Below are 22,599 nucleotides of genomic sequence, written 5' to 3'. Positions count from 1 at the left end.
CGCTCCCGTCCTTTGCGATGCTCAGTAATAAACACAGCTCCTTGACTGTTCACCTGTTCCTTACATCCCCTCTCGAGTCTCGATGTGAAATTCATGGGCGCAATTCTCCCATCGGGATGCTAAGTCCCGACGCCCGAGTGAAAACCAGGGGGCGAAATTCTCCTCCCCGCCCCGCCACATTTCTGCGCCGGCCGGCCGGCGGGAGTCTCCGTTCTGCCGGCGCCCGGGGGGTTTCCCATTGTGGGGCGGCCCCACGCCGTCGGGAAACCCCCCCGGGCGCCGGCAGAACGGAGACTCCCGCCGGCGGAGAATGACGCCCAGGGTGGTTTCAATCCTGCGTCGCAGGCCGCTCCCAGCCCCCTATTCTCCCGCCCCCGGGGGGGGGGGGCTAGGAGTGGCACCGCGTCATTTACACGGGGCGGGCCTTGGCGCCGCGCAAAAGCGGCGCCGTGAAAATGACGCGGCCGGCGCCGGGTAAATGATGTAATCCGCGCGCGGTTGCCGTCCTCCCCGGGGCCGCCCCGCAAGAAGAGGTCCGACGGATCTTGCGGGGCGGCGGAGGAAAGGATGCCCTCCTTCAGAGAGGCCAGCCGGCCTGCCGATTGCGGCCCAGACCCCTTTTGAGCCCCCGCCCCCTCCCCCCGGTGCAGGAACCCCCCCCCCTCCCACAGGCCGGCCCCCCCAGCGTTCCCGCGCTGTTCCCGCCGGCAGCGACCAGGTGTGGACGGCGCCGGTGGGAACCTGTCGTGTTGGGCAGGCCGCTCGGGGGCGAGCGGCGATTCTCCGAGCGGCCAGCCGTGATTCTCGCCGCGCCGGTTTGGGGGGGGGGGGTGGTGGGGAAATCGCTTGCGGGTGACGGGGCGGGACTCGCGCGGCGATTCTCCCACCCGGCGTGGTGGGGGGGGGGGGGGGGAGAATTCCGCCCCAGGTGTTTTTGACTCCAGTGAAGCCACTTTGCTGATTTTTAATTTGATTGAAGATGCGATAAAACAAAACTTGTTCATCCCGCTCCTTCTGGCGAATTGTCCCAGTTGACAGGGGGCAGAGGTCAAGTGGCCATGACAGGGGGCAGAGGTCAAGTGGCCATGACAGGGGGCAGAGGTCAAGTGGCTGTGACAGGGGGCAGAGGCCGTGTGGGTGGGGAAAGTCTGACTCCTCGGCCCAACACCGGCTGCTCGACTACAGGTGGCATCATGCGATCGTCCCAGACCTGCGCCCCTCCCCCTTGCCCCCACCCCAGTGACCGGGTCACGCTCACGGCATCCAATCACTTCTGACCCTCTCTGTTGCAGGGACGCACCGCGCCGCGTGGCGATCGCGAGGAGTCCGAAGACCCCCTTCGGCGGGAGGCATCGCCCTCAGGTGAGGCTCGTTCCCCTCTCCCTCCCTCCATTCCTTACCTGTCCTGAATCCCCCCCCCCCCCCATGCCAGGACTTCGCCCTCTCTCTCTCTTACACGCCCAAATGCGCGCTTTAAAGTGTGCCATATAAAGCAGCGAAGTCATGTGGGCCGAGACACGGCCAATGCAGTTTAATCCTGAGAAGCATGTGCTGAATGCCATTGGGGAGGAGGGGTGTGGGCAAGTTGGGAGAATAAGGTCCACATTGATTCTGTGGGCAGTGAGAACTCCTGCGCTTTGGTAGGAAGAATAAAGAAGCTGAATACTCTTCAAATGGAGAGAGCAGGCAGAAAGTGGCAGCACAGAGCGATTTGGAAATCCTCGTGCATAAGTGACAAAAAGCTAGCGCGCAAGTTCAGCAGGTCATCGGGAAAGAAACCGGAATGTCGAGTGGCCAGAGTAATGCTCTGGGGACCCCGGTTCAACCCCCCCCCCCCCCCGTCGAGAATAAAAACTGTAACGATGACCATGAAACCATTGTCGATTGTCGTAAAAACCCATCTGGTTCTCGCAGAAGGACGTGGAGGCTTCGGAGAGAGTTCAGAAAAGGGGCCCGATTCTTCCAGCCCCGCGCCGGGCCGGAGAATCGGCGCCATACACGCCGGTGCGTCTGGCGCGGCGCCGGTCAGGGGCCGCTCTACGGCCGATTCTCCGGCCGTGGCGACGCGCCAATCCGCGCATGCGCGGGGGCCTTACTGAACGCTCTGGCCCCGATGCAACATGGCACGAAGGGTCGGGGGGGCGGCCTGTGGGGGGAGGGGGGGGCGGGGTTTGGTCCCTGGGGTGGGGGGGGCGGCCTCCGATGGGGTCTGGCCCGCGATCGGGGTCCACCGATCGGCGGGCCGCCCCCCCCCCCCCCCCCCGGCCTACTTTGTTGCACGTCCGGCCCCTGAACCCCCCCCGTGCCAAGTTGCATCGGGGCCGTGGTGGTGGCCCGGAATGCGCCGCCAAGTGAGGCGGTTGAGGCAGGTACGTCAGCGACCTTTAACACGTATCTGGATGGACACATGAACAGATGGGGTATAGAAGGATGCATGCGGTTGGTCCCGATCAGACAGAGGCTTGGAGGGCCGAAGGGCCTGTCCCTGCGCTGTCTTGTTTTTTGTTCACTAATGTCTTTTAGGGAAGGAAATCTGCCGTCCTTACCTGGTCTGGCCTACATGTGACTCCAGACCCACAGCAAGGTGGCTGACTCTTAAATGCCCCCTGAAGGGTAATTAGGGACGGGCAATAAATGATGGCCCAGCCCGCGACACCCATGTTCCATGAACAAATTAAAAAAAAAAGTTAGACCACAGCTAGAATTCTGGGAATAATCTCAGTTCCCCCATCTGAGGAAGAAAATACCGGCATCGGACACAATCCAGAGACGGTTCACTCGGTCGATCCCGGGTAGGGAGGGAGTTCCTCATGAGGGGAGGTTTGAGTAGGCCGGGGCCTGTACATTGGAGGGAGTCCAGAGAAGATTCACTCGGTCGATCCCGGGTAGGGAGGGAGTTCCTCATGAGGGGAGGTTTGAGTAGGCCGGGGCCTGTACATTGGAGGCAGTTCAGAGAAGGTTCACTCGGTCGATCCTGGGTAGGGAGGGAGTTTCTCATGAGGGGAGGTTTGAGTAGGCCGGGGCCTGTACATTGGAGGGAGTCCAGAGAAGATTCACTCGGTTGATCCCGGGTAGGGAGGGAGTTCCTCACGAGGGGAGGTTTGAGTGGGCCGGGGCCTGTACATTGGAGGGAGTCCAGAGAAGATTCACTCGGTCGATCCCGGGTAGGGAGGGAGTTCCTCATGAGGGGAGGTTTGAGTAGGCCGGGGCCTGTACATTGGAGGGAGTCCAGAGAAGATTCACTCGGTTGATCCCGGGTAGGGAGGGAGTTCCTCATGAGGGGAGGTTTGAGTAGGCCGGAGCCTGTACATTGGGAGCTTAGCAGAATGAGACCTTATTGAGACCTATCGGATTCTCAGGGGGGCTTTGACAGGGTCGAAGCTGAGAGGATGTTTCCTCCTGTGGGAGAGTCGAGGACCAGAGGGCAGAATCTCAGAGTCGGGGGGGGGGCGCCCATTTCACACGGGGATGAGGAGGAATTTCTTCCCTCAGAGAGCAGTGAATCTGTGGAATTCTTCAGCGCAGAGAGCTGTAGAGGCTGGGGCGTTAAGTATGTTCAAGGCTGAGAGGAGAGATTTATAATCAGTGCGGGGATCGAGGGTGATGGGGGCAATGTGGGAAAGGATGATCAGGTTGGTCGCAATCTCATTGACCGACGGAGCAGACTCGATGGGCCGAATGCTCCTGCTCTTACGCCTTATGGTCCTACGGGTCCCTGGAGGTGCATGTCCGCAGGTGCCTCGAGGCAGCTGAAGAGTCTGCTACGTCAGTGGGCAAGGAAATTATTGGGCAAGGGTATTGACCTCCGATCAGGAAAGGTCCTGCTCCTCGGGCCTGGCCTCAGGAGATCCAGGGAGGGGGGGGTAGTCGAGGAGCAGGTGGGGGGGCAGGGCGGGGGGGGGTGGTGTCCTTCCGACCTGACTGCCTGGTCCCTTCGACTGCCGTTACGCTTGCCGGCCGTGTGTACCTGCAGTGGGAAAGAGGGAGCACGCGGAGAACGCCAGAACATTCCGGAATTTCCGAACCCAGTGGGTATGGCTGGTGGATGGTGCACATCATCACCCCCAGCCGCACAATTTGGTTTAGTGACTGAAGATGCTTTTGATACTGATTCTTGATTGATTTCGACTTATTGTCACATGGACCGAGGTACAGTGAAAAGTATTGCTCAGTCCACACATTTCATTCTGTCCACGAAAAACATAGGACACCCATAAATACACGCAGTAAATACACAGGCATCGGGTGAAGGATACGAAGTGTCGGGCTACTCAATGGAGAAGATGTGTGAAGACACCAGGACAGTCCATAAGAGGCTCGTTTAGGACTCTGGTAACAGCGAGGAAGAAGCTGTTTTTGAGTCTGTTCGTGCGTGTTCTCAGACTTCTGTATCTCCTGCCCGATGGAAGAAGTTGGAAGAGTGAGTAAGCCGGGTGGGAGGTGTCTTTGATGATGCTGCCCGCTTTCCCCAGGCAGCGGGAGGTGTAGATGGAGTCAATGGATGGGAGGCAGGTTCGTGTGATGGACTGGGCGGTGTTCACGACTCTCTGAAGTTTCTTGCGGTCCTGGGCCGAGCAGTTGCCATACCAGGCTGTGATGCAGCCCGATAGGATGCTTTCTATGGTGCATCTGTAAAAGTTGGTAAGGGTTAATGTGGACATGCCGAATTTCCTTAGTTTCCAGAGGAAGTATAGGCGCTGTTGTGCTTTCTTGGTGGTAGCGTCGACGTGGGTGGACCAGGACAGACTTTTGGAGATGTGTACCCCTAGGAATTTGAAGCTGCTAACCATCTCCACCTCGGCCCCGTTGATGCTGACAGGGGTGTGTACAGTACTTTGCTTCCTGAAGTCAATGACCAGCTCTTTAGTTTTGCTGGCATTGAGGGAGAGATTGTTGTCGCTACACCACTCCACTAGGTTCTCTATCTCCCTCCTGTATTCAGACTCGTTATTCGAGATCCGGCCCACTATGGTCGTATCGTCAGCAAACTTGTAGATGAAGTTGCAGTTAAATTTTGTCATGCAGGTGTGTGTGTACAGGGAGTACAGTAGGGGACTAAGTATTGCGGGGCCCCGGTGTTGAGGACTATCATGGAGCAGGTGTTGTTGGTTATTCTTACTGATTGTGGTCTATGGGTCAGAAAGTCGAGGATCCAGTTGCAGAGGGAGGAGCCAAGTGCTAGGTTTTGGAGCTTTGCTATGAGTTTGGCTGGGATTATGGTGTTGAAGGAGGAGCTGTAGTCATACATAGGAGTCTGATGTAGGAGTCCTTCTTGTCGAGATGCTCTAGGGATGAGTGTAGGGTCAGGGAGATGGTGTCTGCTGTGGACCGGTTGCGGCGGTATGCGAATTGGATCAAGGCATTCTGGGAGTATGGAGTTGATGCACTTCATGACCAACCTCTCGAAGCACTTCATTACGACTGAAGTCGGGGCCACCGGACGGTAGTCATTGAGGCACGTTGCCTGGTTCTTCTTTGGTACCAGTATGAAGGTGGTCTTTCTATTTTGTTCCAGTGAAATACCCCATTATGGGAGTGTCACCCTCCCCGTCAGGAAAATTAGGCTGCAATGCTTCAAAGCAATTGTTCAAGAGCAGACTGCCTGCTGCCCCAGTTCCGCTCAGTACATCCCTGGAAGGGTGTGGCCTTCCCAGAGGCAGGTACGGAGGAGATTGACGGAGAATGTTGTCAGGACTGGGGAACTGTTGAGGGTCTGGCAGTCGCTGTCCGGGCCCAGAATTTACCCCCACCCCTAACTGCCCCTCAGGAAGGTGGTGGGTGAGCCGCCCATCTTGAGCCGCTGCAGTCCCGTGTGGTATAGGTACACCCACAGTGCTGTTAGGGAGGGAGTTGCAGGATTTTGACCCAGCGACAGTGAAGGAACGGCCAATATATTTCCGAGTCAGGGTGGTGTGTGTGTGTGTGTGTGTGTGTGTAGAGGGGGGTGGGGGGGGGGGGGGGGGAGCCACAGTGCTCTGGGAGCCACAGTGTTTATATGGCTGGGTCCAGTTTCGGATCAATGGGGAACTTTGAGTAATGGGGGTAGATTTGTCAGGTGGTGTTTATCTTTCTGTTGGAACATAGCTGGTTGCCAGGCAATTGAAGGTATTTCAACTATACAGGGGATTATAGTGTCATCTCATATTGGATGGCCTATTCCCCGAAGTACTGAGGTCAATAACTGGGAAGCAAGGATATTAAATAATTTGAGGAAGGTTGAGGGGTACTAATTTGCACGCAGGGGGAGTAGAATTGTCCTGCCTTCCGGGAGGTGGGCACTAATGTTGCGATAGCGTGGACCTCAAGACATTTCCCACTGTACAGTAACGCGCCCGGGCGGACGGAGGGGTGGGGCGAGTGGCAGGACTGAGAGAGTAGAATCTAGGCCCAAAATGCAGCCTGGGATTTTCCTGGCGTGGGGACCGCCTGTGTGTGTCTGCCTGTGTGGGTGGGCATGTGTCTGTGGCGGGGGGGGGGGGGGGGGGGAGGAGGGCACGTCACACCTTCAAACACCAATCAGAGGAGCTGGCAAAAGAGCCCATGCACGAGGCCCTCAACCTTATCCAGGAGACACAAGGCCCTTCGCAGTTCACAGAATCTCACGCTCGCACATGCCGGAAGTCAGCCTCCGTCACACTCTTTATATTTTCCCCCACAGATGTAACAGTGGTAAGAGGGGAGGGCGATCGGGAGAGACTCAAGGTGCAGCAGAACGAGGCAGCGGCAAGTCCGTCAGCGACGTCGTCCATCGACACACACGTCAACAGGCCACGGTGTGAGAACCATCCAACTGTGAGGTACTTTCTCCCTCTGCGACCGGGTGTCACAATGTGTTAGATACACTGTCCTTTCCCCCTCTGGGACCGGGTGTCACAGTGTGTTAGATACACTGTCCTTTCCCCCTCTGGGACCGGGTGTCACTGTGTGTTAGATACACTGTCCTTTCCCCCTCTGGGACTGGGTGTTACAGTGTGTTAGATATACTGTCCTTTCCCCCTCTGGGACCGGGTGTCACAGTGTGTTAGATACACTGTCCTTTCCCCCTCTGGGACAGTGTCACAGTGTGTTAGATACACTGTCCTTTCCCCCTCTGGGACAGTGTCACAGTGTGTTAGATACACTGTCCTTTCCCCCTCTGGGACTGGGTGTCACAGTGTGTTAGATACACTGTCCTTTCCCCCTCTGGGACCGGGTGTCACAGTGTGTTAGATACACTGTCCTTTCCACCTCTGGGACCGGGTGTCGCAGTGTGTTAGATACACTGTCCTTTCCCCCTCTGGGACAGTGTCACTGTGTGTTAGACACACTGTCCTTTCCCCCTCTGGGACCGGGTGTCACAGTGTGTTTGATACACTGTCCTTTCCCCCTCTGGGACAGTGTCACTGTGTGTTAGACACACTGTCCTTTCCCCCTCTGGGACCGGGTGTCACAGTGTGTTAGATACACTGTCCTTTCCCCGTCTGGGACAGTGTCACAGTGTGTTAGATACACTGTCCTTTCCCCCTCTGGGACGGGGTGTCACAATGTGTTAGATACACTGTCCTTTCCCCCTCTGGGACCGGATGTCACAGTGTGTTAGATACACTGCCCTTTCCCCCTCTGGGACCGGGTGTCACAGTGTGTTAGATACACTGTCCTTTCCCCCTCTGGGACCGTGTCACAGTGTGTTAGACACACTGTCCTTTCCCCCTCTGGGAGCGGGTGTCACAGTGTGTTAGATACACTGTCCTTTCCCCCTCTGGGACAGTGTCACAGTGTGTTAGATACACTGTCCTTTCCCCCTCTGGGACCGGATGTCACAATGTGTTAGATACACTGTCCTTTCCCCCTCTGGGACAGTGTCACAGTGTGTTAGATACACTGTCCTTTCCCCCCCTGGAACAGTGTCACAGTGTGTTAGATACACTGTCCTTTCCCCCTTGGGACCAGGTGTCACTGTGTGTTAGATACACTGTCTTTTCTCCCTCTGGGACCGGGTGTCACAGTGTGTTAGATACACTGTCCTTTCCCCCTCTGGGACAGTCTCGCAGTGTGTTAGATACACTGTCCTTTCCCCCTCTGGGACAGTCTCGCAGTGTGTTAGACACACTGTCCATTCCCCCTCTGGGACAGTGTCACAGTGTGTTAGATACACTGTCATTTCCCCCTCTGGGACTGGGTGTCACAGTGTGTTAGATACACTGTCCATTCCCCCTCTAGGACCGGGTGTCACAGTGTGTTAGATACACTGTCCTTCCCCCTCTGGGACCGGGTTTCATAGTGTGTTAGATACACTGTCCTTTCCCCCTCTGGGACTGGATGTCACAGTGTGTTAGATACACTGTCCTTTCTCCCTCTGGGACAGTGTCACAGTGTGTTAGATACACTGTCCTTTCTCCTTCTTGGACAGTGTCACAGTGTGTTAAATACTCTGTCCTTTCCCCCGCTGGGACAGTGTCACCGTGTGCTAGATACACTGTCCTTTCCCCCTCTGGGACAGAGTCACAGAGTGTTAGATACACTGTCCTTTCCCCCTCTGGGACCGGGTGTCACAGTGTGTTAGATACACTGTCCTTTCCCCCTCTGGGACCGGGTGTCACAGTGTGTTAGATACACTGTCCTTTCCCCCTCTGGGACCGGGTGTCACAGTGTGTTAGATACACTGTCCTTTTCCCCTCTGGGACCGGGTGTCACAATGTGTTAGATACACTGTCCTTTCCCCCTCTGTGACAGTGTCACAGTGTGTTAGATACACTGTCCTTTCTTCCTCTGGGACAGTGTCACAGTGTGTTAGATACACTGTCCTTTCCCCCTCTGGGACCGGGTGTCACAGTGTGTTAGATACACTGTCCTTTCCCCCTCTGGGACAGTATCACAGTGTGTTAGTTACACTGTCCTTTCCCCCTCTGGGAGAGTGTCACAGTGTGTTAGATACACTGTCCTTTCCCCCTCTGGGTCCGGGTGTCACAGTGTGTTAGATACACTGTCCTTTCCCCCTCTGGGACCGTGTGTCACAGTGTGTTAGATACACTGTCCTTTCCCCCTCTGGGACAGTGTCACAGTGTGTTAGATACACTGTCGTTTCCCCCTCTGGGACCGGGTGTCACAGTGTGTTAGATACACTGTCCTTTCCCCCTCTGGGACCGGATGTCACAGTGTGTTAGATACACTGTCCTTTCCCCCTCTGGGACCGGGTGTCACTGTGTGTTAGATACACTGTCCATTCCCCCTCTAGGACCGGGTGTCACAGTGTGTTCGATACACTGCCCTTTCCCCTCTTGGGACCGTGTCACAGTGTGTTAGAAAGCCTGTCCTTTCCCCCTCTGGGACCGGGTTTCATAGTGTGTTAGATACACTGTCCTTTCCCCCTCTGGGACTGGATGTCACAGTGTGTTAGATACACTGTCCTTTCTCCCCCTGGGACAGTGTCACAGTGTGCTAGATACACTGTCCTTTCCCCCTCTGGGAACGGGTTTCATAGTGTGTTAGATACACTGTCCTTTTCCCCTCTGGGACAGTGTCACAGTGTGTTAGATACACTGTCCTTTCTCCCTCTTGGACAGTGTCACAGTGTGTTAAATACACTGTCCTTTCCCCCTCTGGGACAGTGTCACAGTGTGCTAGATAAACTGTCCTTTCCCCCTCTGGGACAGTGTCACAGTGTGTTAGATACACTGTCCTTTCCCCCTCTGGGACCGGGTGTCACAGTGTGTTAGATACACTGTCCTTTCTCCCTCTTGGACAGTGTCACAGTGTGCTAGATACACTGTCCTTTCCCCCTCTGGGACAGTGTCACAGTGTGTTAGATATACTGTCCTTTCCCCCTCTGGGACCGGGTGTCACAGTGTGTTAGATACCCTGTCGTTTCCCCCTCTGGACCGGGTGTCACAGTGTGTTAGATACACTGTCCTTTCCCCCTCTGGGACAGTTTCACACTGTGTTAGATACACTGTCCTTTCTCCCTCTGGGACAGTGTCACAGTGTGTTAGATACACTGTCCTTTCCCCCTCTGGGACCGGGTGTCACAGTGTGTTAGATACACTGTCCTTTTCCCCTCTGGGACTGGGTGTCACAGTGTGTTAGATACACTGTCCTTTCCCCCTCTGGGACCGGGTGTCACAGTGTGTTAGATACACTGTCCTTTTCCCCTCTGGGACTGAGTGTCACAGTGTGTTAGATACACTGTCCTTTCCCCCTCTGGGACCGGGTGTCACAGTGTGTTAGATACACTGTCCTTTCCCCCTCTGGGACAGTGTCACAGTGTGTTAGATACACTGTCCTTTCCCCCTCTGGGACAGTGTCACAGTGTGTTAGATACACTGTCCTTTCCCCCTCTGGGACAGTATCACAGTGTGTTAGATACACTGTCCTTTCCCCCTCTGGGACCGGGTGTCACAGTGTGTTAGATACACTGTCTTTTCCCCCTCTGGGACAGTGTCACAGTGTGTTAGATACACTGTCCTTTCCCCCTCTGGGACCGGGTGTCACAGTGTGTTAGATACACTGTCTTTTCCCCCTCTGGGACAGTGTCACAGTGTGTTAGATACACTGTCCTTTCCTCCTCTGGGACAGTGTCACAGTGTGTTAGATACACTGTCCTTTCCCCCTGTGGGACAGTGTCACAGTGTGTTAGATACACTGTCCTTTCCCCCTCTGGGAGAGTGTCACAGTGTGTTAGATACACTGTCCTTTCTCCCCTCTGGGACAGTGTCACAGTGTGTTAGATACACTGTCCTTTCCCCCTCTGGGAGAGTGTCACAGTGTGTTAGATACACTGTCCTTTCCCCCTCTGGGACAGTGTCACAGTGTGTTAGATACACTGTCCTTTCTCCCCTCTGGGACAGTGTCACAGTGTGTTAGATACACTGTCCTTTCCCCCTCTGGGAGAGTGTCACAGTGTGTTAGATACACTGTCCTTTCCCCCTCTGGGACAGTGTCACAGTGTGTTAGATACACTGTCCTTTCCCCCTCTGGGACAGTGTCACAGTGTGGTGGATACACTGTCCTTTCCCCCTCTGGGACAGTGTCACAGTGTGTTAGACACACTGTCCTTTCCCCCTCTGGGACCGGGTGTCACAGTGTGTTAGATACACTGTCCTTTCCCCCTCTGCGACAGTGTCACAGTGTGTTAGATACACTGTCCTTTCCCCCTCTGGGACCGGGTGTCACAGTGTGTTAGATACACTGTCCTTTCCCCCTCTGGGTCCGGGTGTCACAGTGTGTTAGATACACTGTCCTTTCCCCCTCTGGGACCGGGTGTCACAGTGTGTTAGATACACTGTCCTTTCCCCCTCTGGGTCCGGGTGTCACAGTGTGTTAGATTCACTGTCCTTTCCCCCTCTGGGACAGTGTCACAGTGTGTTCGATACACTGTCCTTTCCCCCGCTCGGACAGTGTCACAGTGTGTTAGATACACTGTCCTTTCCCCCTCTGGGACAGTGTCACAGTGTGTTAGATACACTGTCCTTTCCCCCGCTGGGACCGTGTGTCACAGTGTGTTAGATACACTGTCCTTTCCCCCTCTGGGACAGTGTCACAGTGTGTTAGATACACTGTCCTTTCCCCCTCTGGGACAGTGTCACAGTGTGTTAGATACACTGTCCCTTCCCCCTCTGGGACAGTGTCACAGTGTGTTAGATACACTGTCCTTTCCCCCTCTGGGACCGGGTGTCACAGTGTGTTAGATACACTGTCCTTTCCCCCTCTGGGACAGTGTCACAGTGTGTTAGATACTCTGTCCTTTCCCCCTCTGGGACCGGGTGTCACAGTGTGTTTGATACACTGTCCTTTCCCCCTTTGGGACCGGGTCTCACAGTGTGTTAGATACACTCTCCTTTCCCCCTCTGGGACAGTGTCACAGTGTGTTAGATGCACTGTCCTTTCCCCCTCTGAGACAGAGTCACAGAGTGTTAGGTACACTGTCCTTTCCCCCTCTGGGACAGTGTCACAGTGTGTTAGATACACTGTCGTTTCCCCCTCTGGGACCGGGTGTCACAGTGTGTTAGATACACTGTCCTTTCCCCCTCTGGGACAGTATCACAGTGTGTTAGTTACACTGTCCTTTCCCCCTCTGGGACAGTGTCACAGTGTGTTAGATACACTGTCCTTTCCCCCTCTGGGTCCGGGTGTCACAGTGTGTTAGATACACTGTCCTTTCCCCCTCTGGGACCGTGTGTCACAGTGTGTTAGATACACTGTCCTTTCCCCCTCTGGGACAGTGTCACAGTGTGTTAGATACACTGTCATTTCCCCCTCTGGGACCGGGTGTCACAGTGTGTTAGATACACTGTCCTTTCCCCCTCTGGGACCGGATGTCACAGTGTGTTAGATACACTGTCCTTTCCCCCTCTGGGACCGGGTGTCACTGTGTGTTAGATACACTGTCCATTCCCCCTCTAGGACCGGGTGTCACAGTGTGTTCGATACACTGCCCTTTCCCCTCTTGGGACCGTGTCACAGTGTGTTAGAAAGCCTGTCCTTTCCCCCTCTGGGACCGGGTTTCATAGTGTGTTAGATACACTGTCCTTTCCCTCTCTGGGACTGGATGTCACAGTGTGTTAGATACACTGTCCTTTCTCCCCCTGGGACAGTGTCACAGTGTGCTAGATACACTGTCCTTTCCCCCTCTGGGAACGGGTTTCATAGTGTGTTAGATACACTGTACTTTTCCCCTCTGGGACAGTGTCACAGTGTGTTAGATACACTGTCCTTTCTCCCTCTTGGACAGTGTCACAGTGTGTTAAATACACTGTCCTTTCCCCCTCTGGGACAGTGTCACAGTGTGCTAGATAAACTGTCCTTTCCCCCTCTGGGACAGTGTCACAGTGTGTTAGATACACTGTCCTTTCCCCCTCTGGGACCGGGTGTCACAGTGTGTTAGATACACTGTCCTTTCTCCCTCTTGGACAGTGTCACAGTGTGTTAAATACACTGTCCTTTCCCCCTCTGGGACCGGGTGTCACAGTGTGTTAAATACACTGTCCTTTCCCCCTATGGGACAGTGTCACAGTGTGCTAGATACACTGTCCTTTCCCCCTCTGGGACAGTGTCACAGTGTGTTAGATATACTGTCCTTTCCCCCTCTGGGACCGGGTGTCACAGTGTGTTAGATACACTGTCGTTTCCCCCTCTGGACCGGGTGTCACAGTGTGTTAGATACACTGTCCTTTCCCCCTCTGGGACAGTTTCACAGTGTGTTAGATACACTGTCCTTTCCCCCTCTGGGACAGTGTCACAGTGTGTTAGATACACTGTCCTTTCCCCCTCTGGGACAGTGTCACAGTGTGTTAGATACACTGTCTTTTCCCCCTCTGGGACAGTGTCACAGTGTGTTAGATACACTGTCCTTTCCCCCTCTGGGACAGTGTCACGGTGTGTTAGATACACTGTCCTTTCCCCCTCTGGGACAGTGTCACGGTGTGTTAGATACACTGTCCTTTCCCCCTCTGGGACAGTGTCACAGTGTGTTAGATACACTGTCTTTTCCCCCTCTGGGACCGGGTGACACAGTGTGTTAGATACACTGTCCTTTCCCCCTCTGGGACAGTGTCACAGTGTGTTAGATACACTGTCCTTTCCCCCTCTGGGTCCGGCTGTCACAGTGTGTTAGATACACTGTCCTTTCCCCCTCTGGGTCCGGGTGTCACAGTGTGTTAGATACACTGTCCTTTCCCCCGCTGGGACCGTGTGTCACAGTGTGTTAGATACACTGTCCTTTCCCCCGCTGGGACCGTGTGTCACAGTGTGTTAGATACACTGTCCTTTCCCCCTCTGGGACAGTGTCACAGTGTGTTAGATACACTGTCCTTTCCCCCTCTGGGACAGTGTCACAGTGTGTTAGATACACTGTCCCTTCCCCCTCTGGGACAGTGTCACAGTGTGTTAGATACACTGTCCTTTCCCCCTCTGGGACCGGGTGTCACAGTGTGTTAGATACACTGTCCTTTCCCCCTCTGGGACAGTGTCACAGTGTGTTAGATACTCTGTCCTTTCCCCCTCTGGGACCGGGTGTCACAGTGTGTTTGATACACTGTCCTTTCCCCCTTTGGGACCGGGTCTCACAGTGTGTTAGATACACTCTCCTTTCCCCCTCTGGGACAGTGTCACAGTGTGTTAGATGCACTGTCCTTTCCCCCTCTGAGACAGAGTCACAGAGTGTTAGGTACACTGTCCTTTCCCCCTCTGGGACAGTGTCACAGTGTGTTAGATACACTGTCGTTTCCCCCTCTGGGACCGGGTGTCACAGTGTGTTAGATACACTGTCCTTTCCTCCTCTGGGAAAGTGTCATAGTCTGTTAGATACACTGTCCTTTCCCTCTCTGAAAGAGAGTCACAGAGTGTTAGGTACACTGTCCTGTCCCCCTCTGGGACAGTGTCACTGTGTGTTAGATACACTGTCCTTTCCCCCTCTGGTACACTGTCACAGTGTGTTAGATACACTGTCCTTTCCCCCTCTGAGACAGAGTCACAGTGCTTTAAATACACTGTCCTTTCCCCCTCTGGGACAGTGTCACAGTGCGCTAGATACACTGTCCTTTCGCCCTCTGGGACCGGGTGTCACAGTGTGTTAGATACACTGTCCTTTCCCCCTCTGGGACAGTGTCACAGTGTGTTAGATACACTGTCCTTTCCCCCTCTGGGACCGGGTGTGACAGTGTGTTAGATACACTGTCCTTTCCCCCTTTGGGACCGGGTCTCACAGTGTGTTAGATACACTGTCCTTTCCCCCTCTGGGACAGTGTCACAGTGTGTTAGATACACTGTCCTTTCCCGCTCTGAGACAGAGTCACAGTGTGTTAGGTACACTGTCCTTTCCCCCTCTGGGACAGTGTCACAGTGTGTTAGATACACTGTCCTTTCCCCCTCTAGGACCGGGTGTCACAGTGTGTTAGATACACTGTCCTTTCCCCCTCTGAGACACAGTCACAGAGTGTTAGATACACTGTCCTGTCCCCTCTGGGACAGTGTCACAGTGTGTTAGATACACTGTCCTTTCCCCCTCTGGTACAGTGTCACAGTGTTTTAAATACACTGTCCTTTCCCCCTCTGGGTCCGGGTGTCCCAGTGTGTTAGATACACTGTCCTTTCCCCCTCTGGGACAGTATCACAGTGCATTAGATACACTGTCCTTTCCCCCTCTGGGACCGGGTGTCACAGTGTGTTAGATACACTGCCCTTTCCCCCTCTGGGACAGTGTCACAATGTGTTAGATACTCTGTCCTTTCCCCCTCTGGGACAGTGTCACAGTGTGTTAGATACACTGTCCTTTCCCCCTCTGGGACAGTGTCACAGTGTGTTAGATACACTGTCCTTTCCCCCGCTGGGACCGTGTGTCACAGTGTGTTAGATACACTGTCCTTTCCCCCGCTGGGACCGTGTGTCACAGTGTGTTAGATACACTGTCCTTTCCCCCTCTGGGACAGTGTCACAGTGTGTTAGATACACTGTCCTTTCCCCCTCTGGGACAGTGTCACAGTGTGTTAGATACACTGTCCCTTCCCCCTCTGGGACAGTGTCACAGTGTGTTAGATACACTGTCCTTTCCCCCTCTGGGACCGGGTGTCACAGTGTGTTAGATACACTGTCCTTTCCCCCTCTGGGACAGTGTCACAGTGTGTTAGATACTCTGTCCTTTCCCCCTCTGGGACCGGGTGTCACAGTGTGTTTGATACACTGTCCTTTCCCCCTTTGGGACCGGGTCTCACAGTGTGTTAGATACACTCTCCTTTCCCCCTCTGGGACAGTGTCACAGTGTGTTAGATGCACTGTCCTTTCCCCCTCTGAGACAGAGTCACAGAGTGTTAGGTACACTGTCCTTTCCCCCTCTGGGACAGTGTCACAGTGTGTTAGATACACTGTCGTTTCCCCCTCTGGGACCGGGTGTCACAGTGTGTTAGATACACTGTCCTTTCCTCCTCTGGGAAAGTGTCATAGTCTGTTAGATACACTGTCCTTTCCCTCTCTGAAAGAGAGTCACAGAGTGTTAGGTACACTGTCCTGTCCCCCTCTGGGACAGTGTCACTGTGTGTTAGATACACTGTCCTTTCCCCCTCTGGTACACTGTCACAGTGTGTTAGATACACTGTCCTTTCCCCCTCTGAGACAGAGTCACAGTGCTTTAAATACACTGTCCTTTCCCCCTCTGGGACAGTGTCACAGTGCGCTAGATACACTGTCCTTTCGCCCTCTGGGACCGGGTGTCACAGTGTGTTAGATACACTGTCCTTTCCCCCTCTGGGACAGTGTCACAGTGTGTTAGATACACTGTCCTTTCCCCCTCTGGGACCGGGTGTGACAGTGTGTTAGATACACTGTCCTTTCCCCCTTTGGGACCGGGTCTCACAGTGTGTTAGATACACTGTCCTTTCCCCCTCTGGGACAGTGTCACAGTGTGTTAGATACACTGTCCTTTCCCGCTCTGAGACAGAGTCACAGTGTGTTAGGTACACTGTCCTTTCCCCCTCTGGGACAGTGTCACAGTGTGTTAGATACACTGTCCTTTCCCCCTCTAGGACCGGGTGTCACAGTGTGTTAGATACACTGTCCTTTCCCCCTCTGAGACACAGTCACAGAGTGTTAGATACACTGTCCTGTCCCCTCTGGGACAGTGTCACAGTGTGTTAGATACACTGTCCTTTCCCCCTCTGGTACAGTGTCACAGTGTTTTAAATACACTGTCCTTTCCCCCTCTGGGTCCGGGTGTCCCAGTGTGTTAGATACACTGTCCTTTCCCCCTCTGGGACAGTATCACAGTGCATTAGATACACTGTCCTTTCCCCCTCTGGGACCGGGTGTCACAGTGTGTTAGATACACTGCCCTTTCCCCCTCTGGGACAGTGTCACAATGTGTTAGATACTCTGTCCTTTCCCCCTCTGGGACAGTGTCACAGTGTGTTAGATACACTGTCCTTTCCCCCTCTGGGACAGTGTCACAGTGTGTTAGATACACTGTCCTATCCCCCTTTGGGACAGTGTCACAGTGTGTTAGATACACTGTCCTTTCCCCCTCTGGGTCCGGGAGTCACAGTGTTTTAGATACACTGTCCTTTCCCCCTCTGGGACAGTGTCACAGTGTGTTAGATACACTGTCCTTTCCCCCTCTGGGACAGTGTCACAGTGTGTTAGATACACTGTCCTTTCCCCCTCTGGGACCGGGTGTCACAGTGTGTTAGATACACTGTCCTTTCCTCCTCTGGGAAAGTGTCATAGTCTGTTAGATACACTGTCCTTTCCCTCTCTGAAAGAGAGTCACAGAGTGTTAGATACACTGTCCTTTCCCCCTCTGGTACACTGTCACAGTGTGTTAGATACACTGTCCTTTCCCCCTCTGAGACAGAGTCACAGTGCTTTAAATACACTGTCCTTTCCCCCTCTGGGACAGTGTCACAGTGCGCTAGATACACTGTCCTTTCGCCCTCTGGGACCGGGTGTCACAGTGTGTTAGATACACTGTCCTTTCCCCCTCTGGGACAGTGTCACAGTGTGTTAGATACACTGTCCTTTCCCCCTCTGGGACCGGGTGTGACAGTGTGTTAGATACACTGTCCTTTCCCCCTTTGGGACCGGGTCTCACCGTGTGTTAGATACACTGTCCTTTCCCCCTCTGGGACAGTGTCACAGTGTGTTAGATACACTGTCCTTTCCCGCTCTGAGACAGAGGCACAGTGTGTTAGGTACACTGTCCTTTCCCCCTCTAGGACCGGGTGTCACAGTGTGTTAGATACACTGTCCTTTCCCCCTCTGAGACACAGTCACAGAGTGTTAGATACACTGTCCTGTCCCCTCTGGGACAGTGTCACAGTGTGTTAGATACACTGTCCTTTCCCCCTCTGGTACAGTGTCACAGTGTTTTAAATACACTGTCCTTTCCCCCTCTGGGTCCGGGTGTCCCAGTGTGTTAGATACACTGTCCTTTCCCCCTCTGGGACAGTATCACAGTGCATTAGATACACTGTCCTTTCCCCCTCTGGGACCGGGTGTCACAGTGTGTTAGATACACTGCCCTTTCCCCCTCTGGGACAGTGTCACAATGTGTTAGATACTCTGTCCTTTCCCCCTCTGGGACAGTGTCACAGTGTGTTAGATACACTGTCCTTTCCCCCTCTGGGACAGTGTCACAGTGTGTTAGATACACTGTCCTTTCCCCCTCTGGGACAGTGTCACAGTGTGTTAGATACACTGTCCTTTCCCCCTCTGGGACCGGGAGTCACAGTGTGTTAGATACACTGTCCTTTCCCCCTCTGGGACCGGGAGTCACAGTGTGTTAGATACACTGTCCTTTCCCCCTCTGGGACAGTGTCACAGTGTGTTAGATACACTGTCCTTTCCCCCTCTGGGACAGTGTCACAGTGTGTTAGATACACTGTCCTTTCCCCCTCTGGGACCGGGAGTCACAGTGTGTTAGATACACTGTCCTTTCCCCCTCTGGGACCGGGAGTCACAGTGTGTTAGATACACTGTCCTTTCCCCCTCTGGGACAGTGTCACAGTGTGTTAGATACACTGTCCTTTCCCCCTCTGGGACAGTGTCACAGTGTGTTAGATACACTGTCCTTTCCCCCTCTGGGACAGTGTCACAGTGTGTTAGATACACTGTCCTTTCCCCCTCTGGGACAGTGTCACAGTGTGTTAGATACACTGTCCTTTCCCCCTCTGGGACAGTGTCACAGTGTGTTAGATACACTGTCCTTTCCCCCTCTGGGACAGTGTCACAGTGTGTTAGATACACTGTCCTTTCCCCCTCTGGGACAAGTGTCACAGTGTGTTAGATACACTGTCCTTTCCCCCTCTGGGACAAGTGTCACAGTGTGTTAGATACACTGTCCTTTCCCCCTCTGGGACAGTGTCACAGTGTGTTAGATACACTGTCCTCTCCCCCTCTGGGACAGTGTCACAGTGTGTTAGATACACTGTCCTTTCCCCCTCTGGGACAGTGTCACAGTGTGTTAGACACACTGTCCTTTCCCCCTCTGAGACCGGGTGTCACAGTGTGTTAGATACACTCTCCTTTCCCCTTCTTGCACCGGTATATGGAGGGATGAGGGATTGGTGGGAGAGGTGTCATGCATAGCCACTAACCTATTTGATGCGCTGAATGGTATTTCTGTTTCTCGATTTTATGTTTTCCCAGCTGTGAGAAGGTGAGGGAGACGCTATCGGACTTGGTGAAACGTTCTGGAGGGTCGAAGAGGAACACTCTGCTCAACTGGTGCAAGAGAAAGACAACCGGCTATCCGGTCAGCTTCCAACATCGCACTCATTCGCCCTCTCATACTGACTCTCCGACAGCCCGGCACTCCCTCAGCACTGACCCTCCGACTATGCGGCGCTCCCTCAGTACTGACCCTCTGACAGTGCGGCACTCCCTCAGTACTGACCCTCCGACAGTGCGGCACTCCCTCAGAACTGACTCTCCGACAGTGCGGCACTCCCTCAGTACTGACCCTCTGACAGTGCGGCACTCCCTCAGTACTGACCCTCTGACAGTGCGGCACTCCCTCAGTACTGACTCTCTGACAGTGCGGCGCTCCCTCAGTACTGACCCTCTGACAGTGCGGCACTCCCTCAGTACTGACCCTCTGACAGTGCAGCACTCCCTCAGTACTGACCCTCTGACAGTGCGGCACTCCCTCAGTACTGACCCTCCGACAGTGCGGCGCTCCCTCAGTACTGACCCTATGACAGTGCGGGACTCCCTCAGTACTGACCCTCTGACAGTGCAGCACTCCCTCAGTCCTGACCCTCTGACAGTGCGGCGCTCCCTCAGTACTGACCCTCCGACAGTGCAGCACTCCCTCAGTACTGACCCTATGACAGTGCGGGACTCCCTCAGTACTGACCCTCCGACAGTGCTCAGTTCTCAGGTGGTGGGATTTTGTGTTTGGGGTATGAGTGTGTCAGCTTGTGGACATGTTTAGTCCCCGTGACTAGTTGACTGTAGAATCCATTAGGAAAGAAGGCAGATTGTTGTCATGTTGCCAAATTCGTATTTCTTCTTGGAACTGTCGCTCCAGCTCCCCGGAGCTCTTAGATCTGTTTCAAGATTGTGTCTCTCGATTTAGCAGTTGGCTCATTTGAAGCTGCCAGAGATGCTTGACGATTCAATCGTAAATTGAGTGAGTTCAGGAAGAAAAGAGCATTCTGACATTTCACACAGAGATTTCTCAATCGATTCTTGTCAGAGTTAACTGGGTGTTTCACTCCCGTATCCTTTCGGTTATTTAATTACTCCTGGCTTCCCGAGGGATTTTCTCAGTGTACGCAGCAGCCGATCTTGTCTTCCAGTCTTTTGTGAGACCTGCCCAGGCCGCCCAGCATTGATTTCCCATCCCTAATATCCCCTCAAGAAAGGGGTGGGGTGGAGGGGAAGGAGGCGCGGGGGGGTGGGGGGGTGGGTGTGTTGCTGAGCCACCATCCTGGACGGTGTCGAGTTTCTCGAGTGTTGTTGGGAGCCGCACTCATCCAGGCAAGTGGAGAGGGTCCCATCACACCCCTGACTTGTGTCCTTGTAGATGGTGGACAGGCTTTGGGGGGAGTCAGGAGGTGAGTTGCTCTCCGCAGGATTCCCAGACTCTGACCTGCTCTGGGAGCCACAGTGTTTATGTGGCGGGGTCCAGTTTCTGATCAATGGTCACCCCCAGGATGTTGATTGTGGGCGATTCAGCGATGGGAATGCCATTGAATAAGGGGCAGTGGTTAGATCCCCTCTTGTAGGAGATGGTCATTGCCGGGCACTTGTGTGGCGCGAATGTACCTTGTCACATGTCAGCCCAAGCCCCCCAGTGCCAATTAACCAGCAAACCCCCAGTGCCAATTACCCAGCAACCCCCACAGCACCAATTACCCAGCAACCGCCACAGCACCAATTACCCATCAACCCCCACAGAACCAATTAGCCAGCAATCCTCACTGTACCAATTACCCATCAACCCCCACAGTGCCAATTACCCAGCAAATCCCCAGTGCCAATTATCCATCAACCCCCACAGCACCAATTACCCAGCTACCCCCACAGCACCAATTACCCATCAACCCCCACAGAACCAATTAGCCAGCAATCCTCACTGTACCAATTACCCATCAACCCCCACAGTGCCAATTACCCATCAACCCCCACAGTGCCAATTACCCAGCAAACCCCCAGTGCCAATTATCCATCAACCCCCACAGCACCAATTACCCAGCTACCCCCACAGCACCAATTACCCATCAACCCCCACAGAACCAATTAGCCAGCAATCCTCACTGTACCAATTACCCATCAACCCCCACAGTGCCAAATACCCAGCAAACCCCCAGTGCCAATTATCCATCAACCCCCACAGCACCAATTACCCAGCTACCCCCACAGTACCAATTACCATCAACCCCCACAGCGCCAATTACCCAGCAACCCACACAGCACCAATTACCCAGCAACCCCCACAGCACCAATTACCCATCAACCCCCGCAGCACCAATTACCAGCAACCCCCACAGCACCAATTACCCAGCAACCCCCACAGCACCAATTACCCAGCAACCCCCACAGCACCAATTACCCAACATTCCCCACAGCACCAATTACCCAGAAACCCCCTGTGTCTTTACCTATACCCCCCCAGTGCCTATTACCCAGGACCCCGAGTGCCTATTACCCCCCCAGTGCCTATTACCCCCCCCCCCAGAGCCTATTACCCAGGCCCCCCAGTGCCTATTACCCAGGCCCCCCAGAGCCTATTACCCAAGCCCCCCAGTGCCTATTACCCACACCCCCCAGTGCCTATTACCCACACTTCCGAGTGCCTATTGCCCACACCCCCCAATGCCTATTACCCAGGCCCCCCAGTGCCTATTACCCACACCCCCCAGTGCCTATTACCCACACCCCCCCAGTGCCTATTACCCAGGACCCCAGTGCCTATTACCCACACACCCCCAGTGCCTATTACCCACACACCCCAGTGCCTATTACCCACGTCCCCCAGTGCCTATTACCCACGTCCCCCAGTGCCTATTACCCACACACCCCCAGTGCCTATTACCCAGGTCCCCTAGTGCCTATTACCCACACCCCCCAGTGCCTATTAACCCCCCCAGTGCGTATTACCCACACACCCCCAGTGCCTATTGCCCACACCCCCCAGTGCCTATTACCCAGGCCCCCCAGTGCCTATTACCCACACCCCCCAGTGCCTATTACCCACACCCCCCCAGTGCCTATTACCCAGGACCCCAGTGCCTATTACCCACACACCCCCAGTGCCTATTACCCACACACCCCAGTGCCTATTACCCACGTCCCCCAGTGCCTATTACCCACGTCCCCCAGTGCCTATTACCCACACACCCCCAGTGCCTATTACCCAGGTCCCCTAGTGCCTATTACCCACACCCCCCAGTGCCTATTAACCCCCCCAGTGCGTATTACCCACACACCCCCAGTGCCTATTACCCCCCCCCCAGTGCCTATTACCCACACACCCCCGGTGCCTATTACCCACACCCCCCAGTGCCTATTACCCACACCCCCCAGTGCCTATTACCGCCCCCCCCAGGGCCTATTACCCAGGCCCCCCAGTGCCTATTACCCACACCCCCCAGTGCCTATTACCCACACACCCCCAGTGCCTATTACCCACAC

General features: G+C 54.4%; 1 protein-coding gene across 1 annotated transcript in view; it reads left to right on the top strand.

The window, feature by feature from the left end:
* Positions 1-22,599, top strand: part of LOC140396634 (cytospin-A-like) — a 74,012-nt gene that overhangs the window by 9,424 nt on the left and 41,989 nt on the right. Inside the window, exons 2-4 of the mRNA XM_072485427.1 lie at positions 1,293-1,362; positions 6,659-6,797; positions 19,108-19,213. Coding sequence (XP_072341528.1) covers positions 1,293-1,362; positions 6,659-6,797; positions 19,108-19,213 — 315 coding nt within the window. The remainder of the gene's footprint in view (positions 1-1,292; positions 1,363-6,658; positions 6,798-19,107; positions 19,214-22,599) is intronic.

This window comes from Scyliorhinus torazame, chromosome 19, assembly GCF_047496885.1.
Source record: "Scyliorhinus torazame isolate Kashiwa2021f chromosome 19, sScyTor2.1, whole genome shotgun sequence".
In the NCBI taxonomy this organism is placed as follows: domain Eukaryota; kingdom Metazoa; phylum Chordata; class Chondrichthyes; order Carcharhiniformes; family Scyliorhinidae; genus Scyliorhinus; species Scyliorhinus torazame.
The sequence above is the reverse complement of the archived record's forward strand: the minus strand, read 5'-3'. Positions and strand labels throughout refer to the sequence as shown.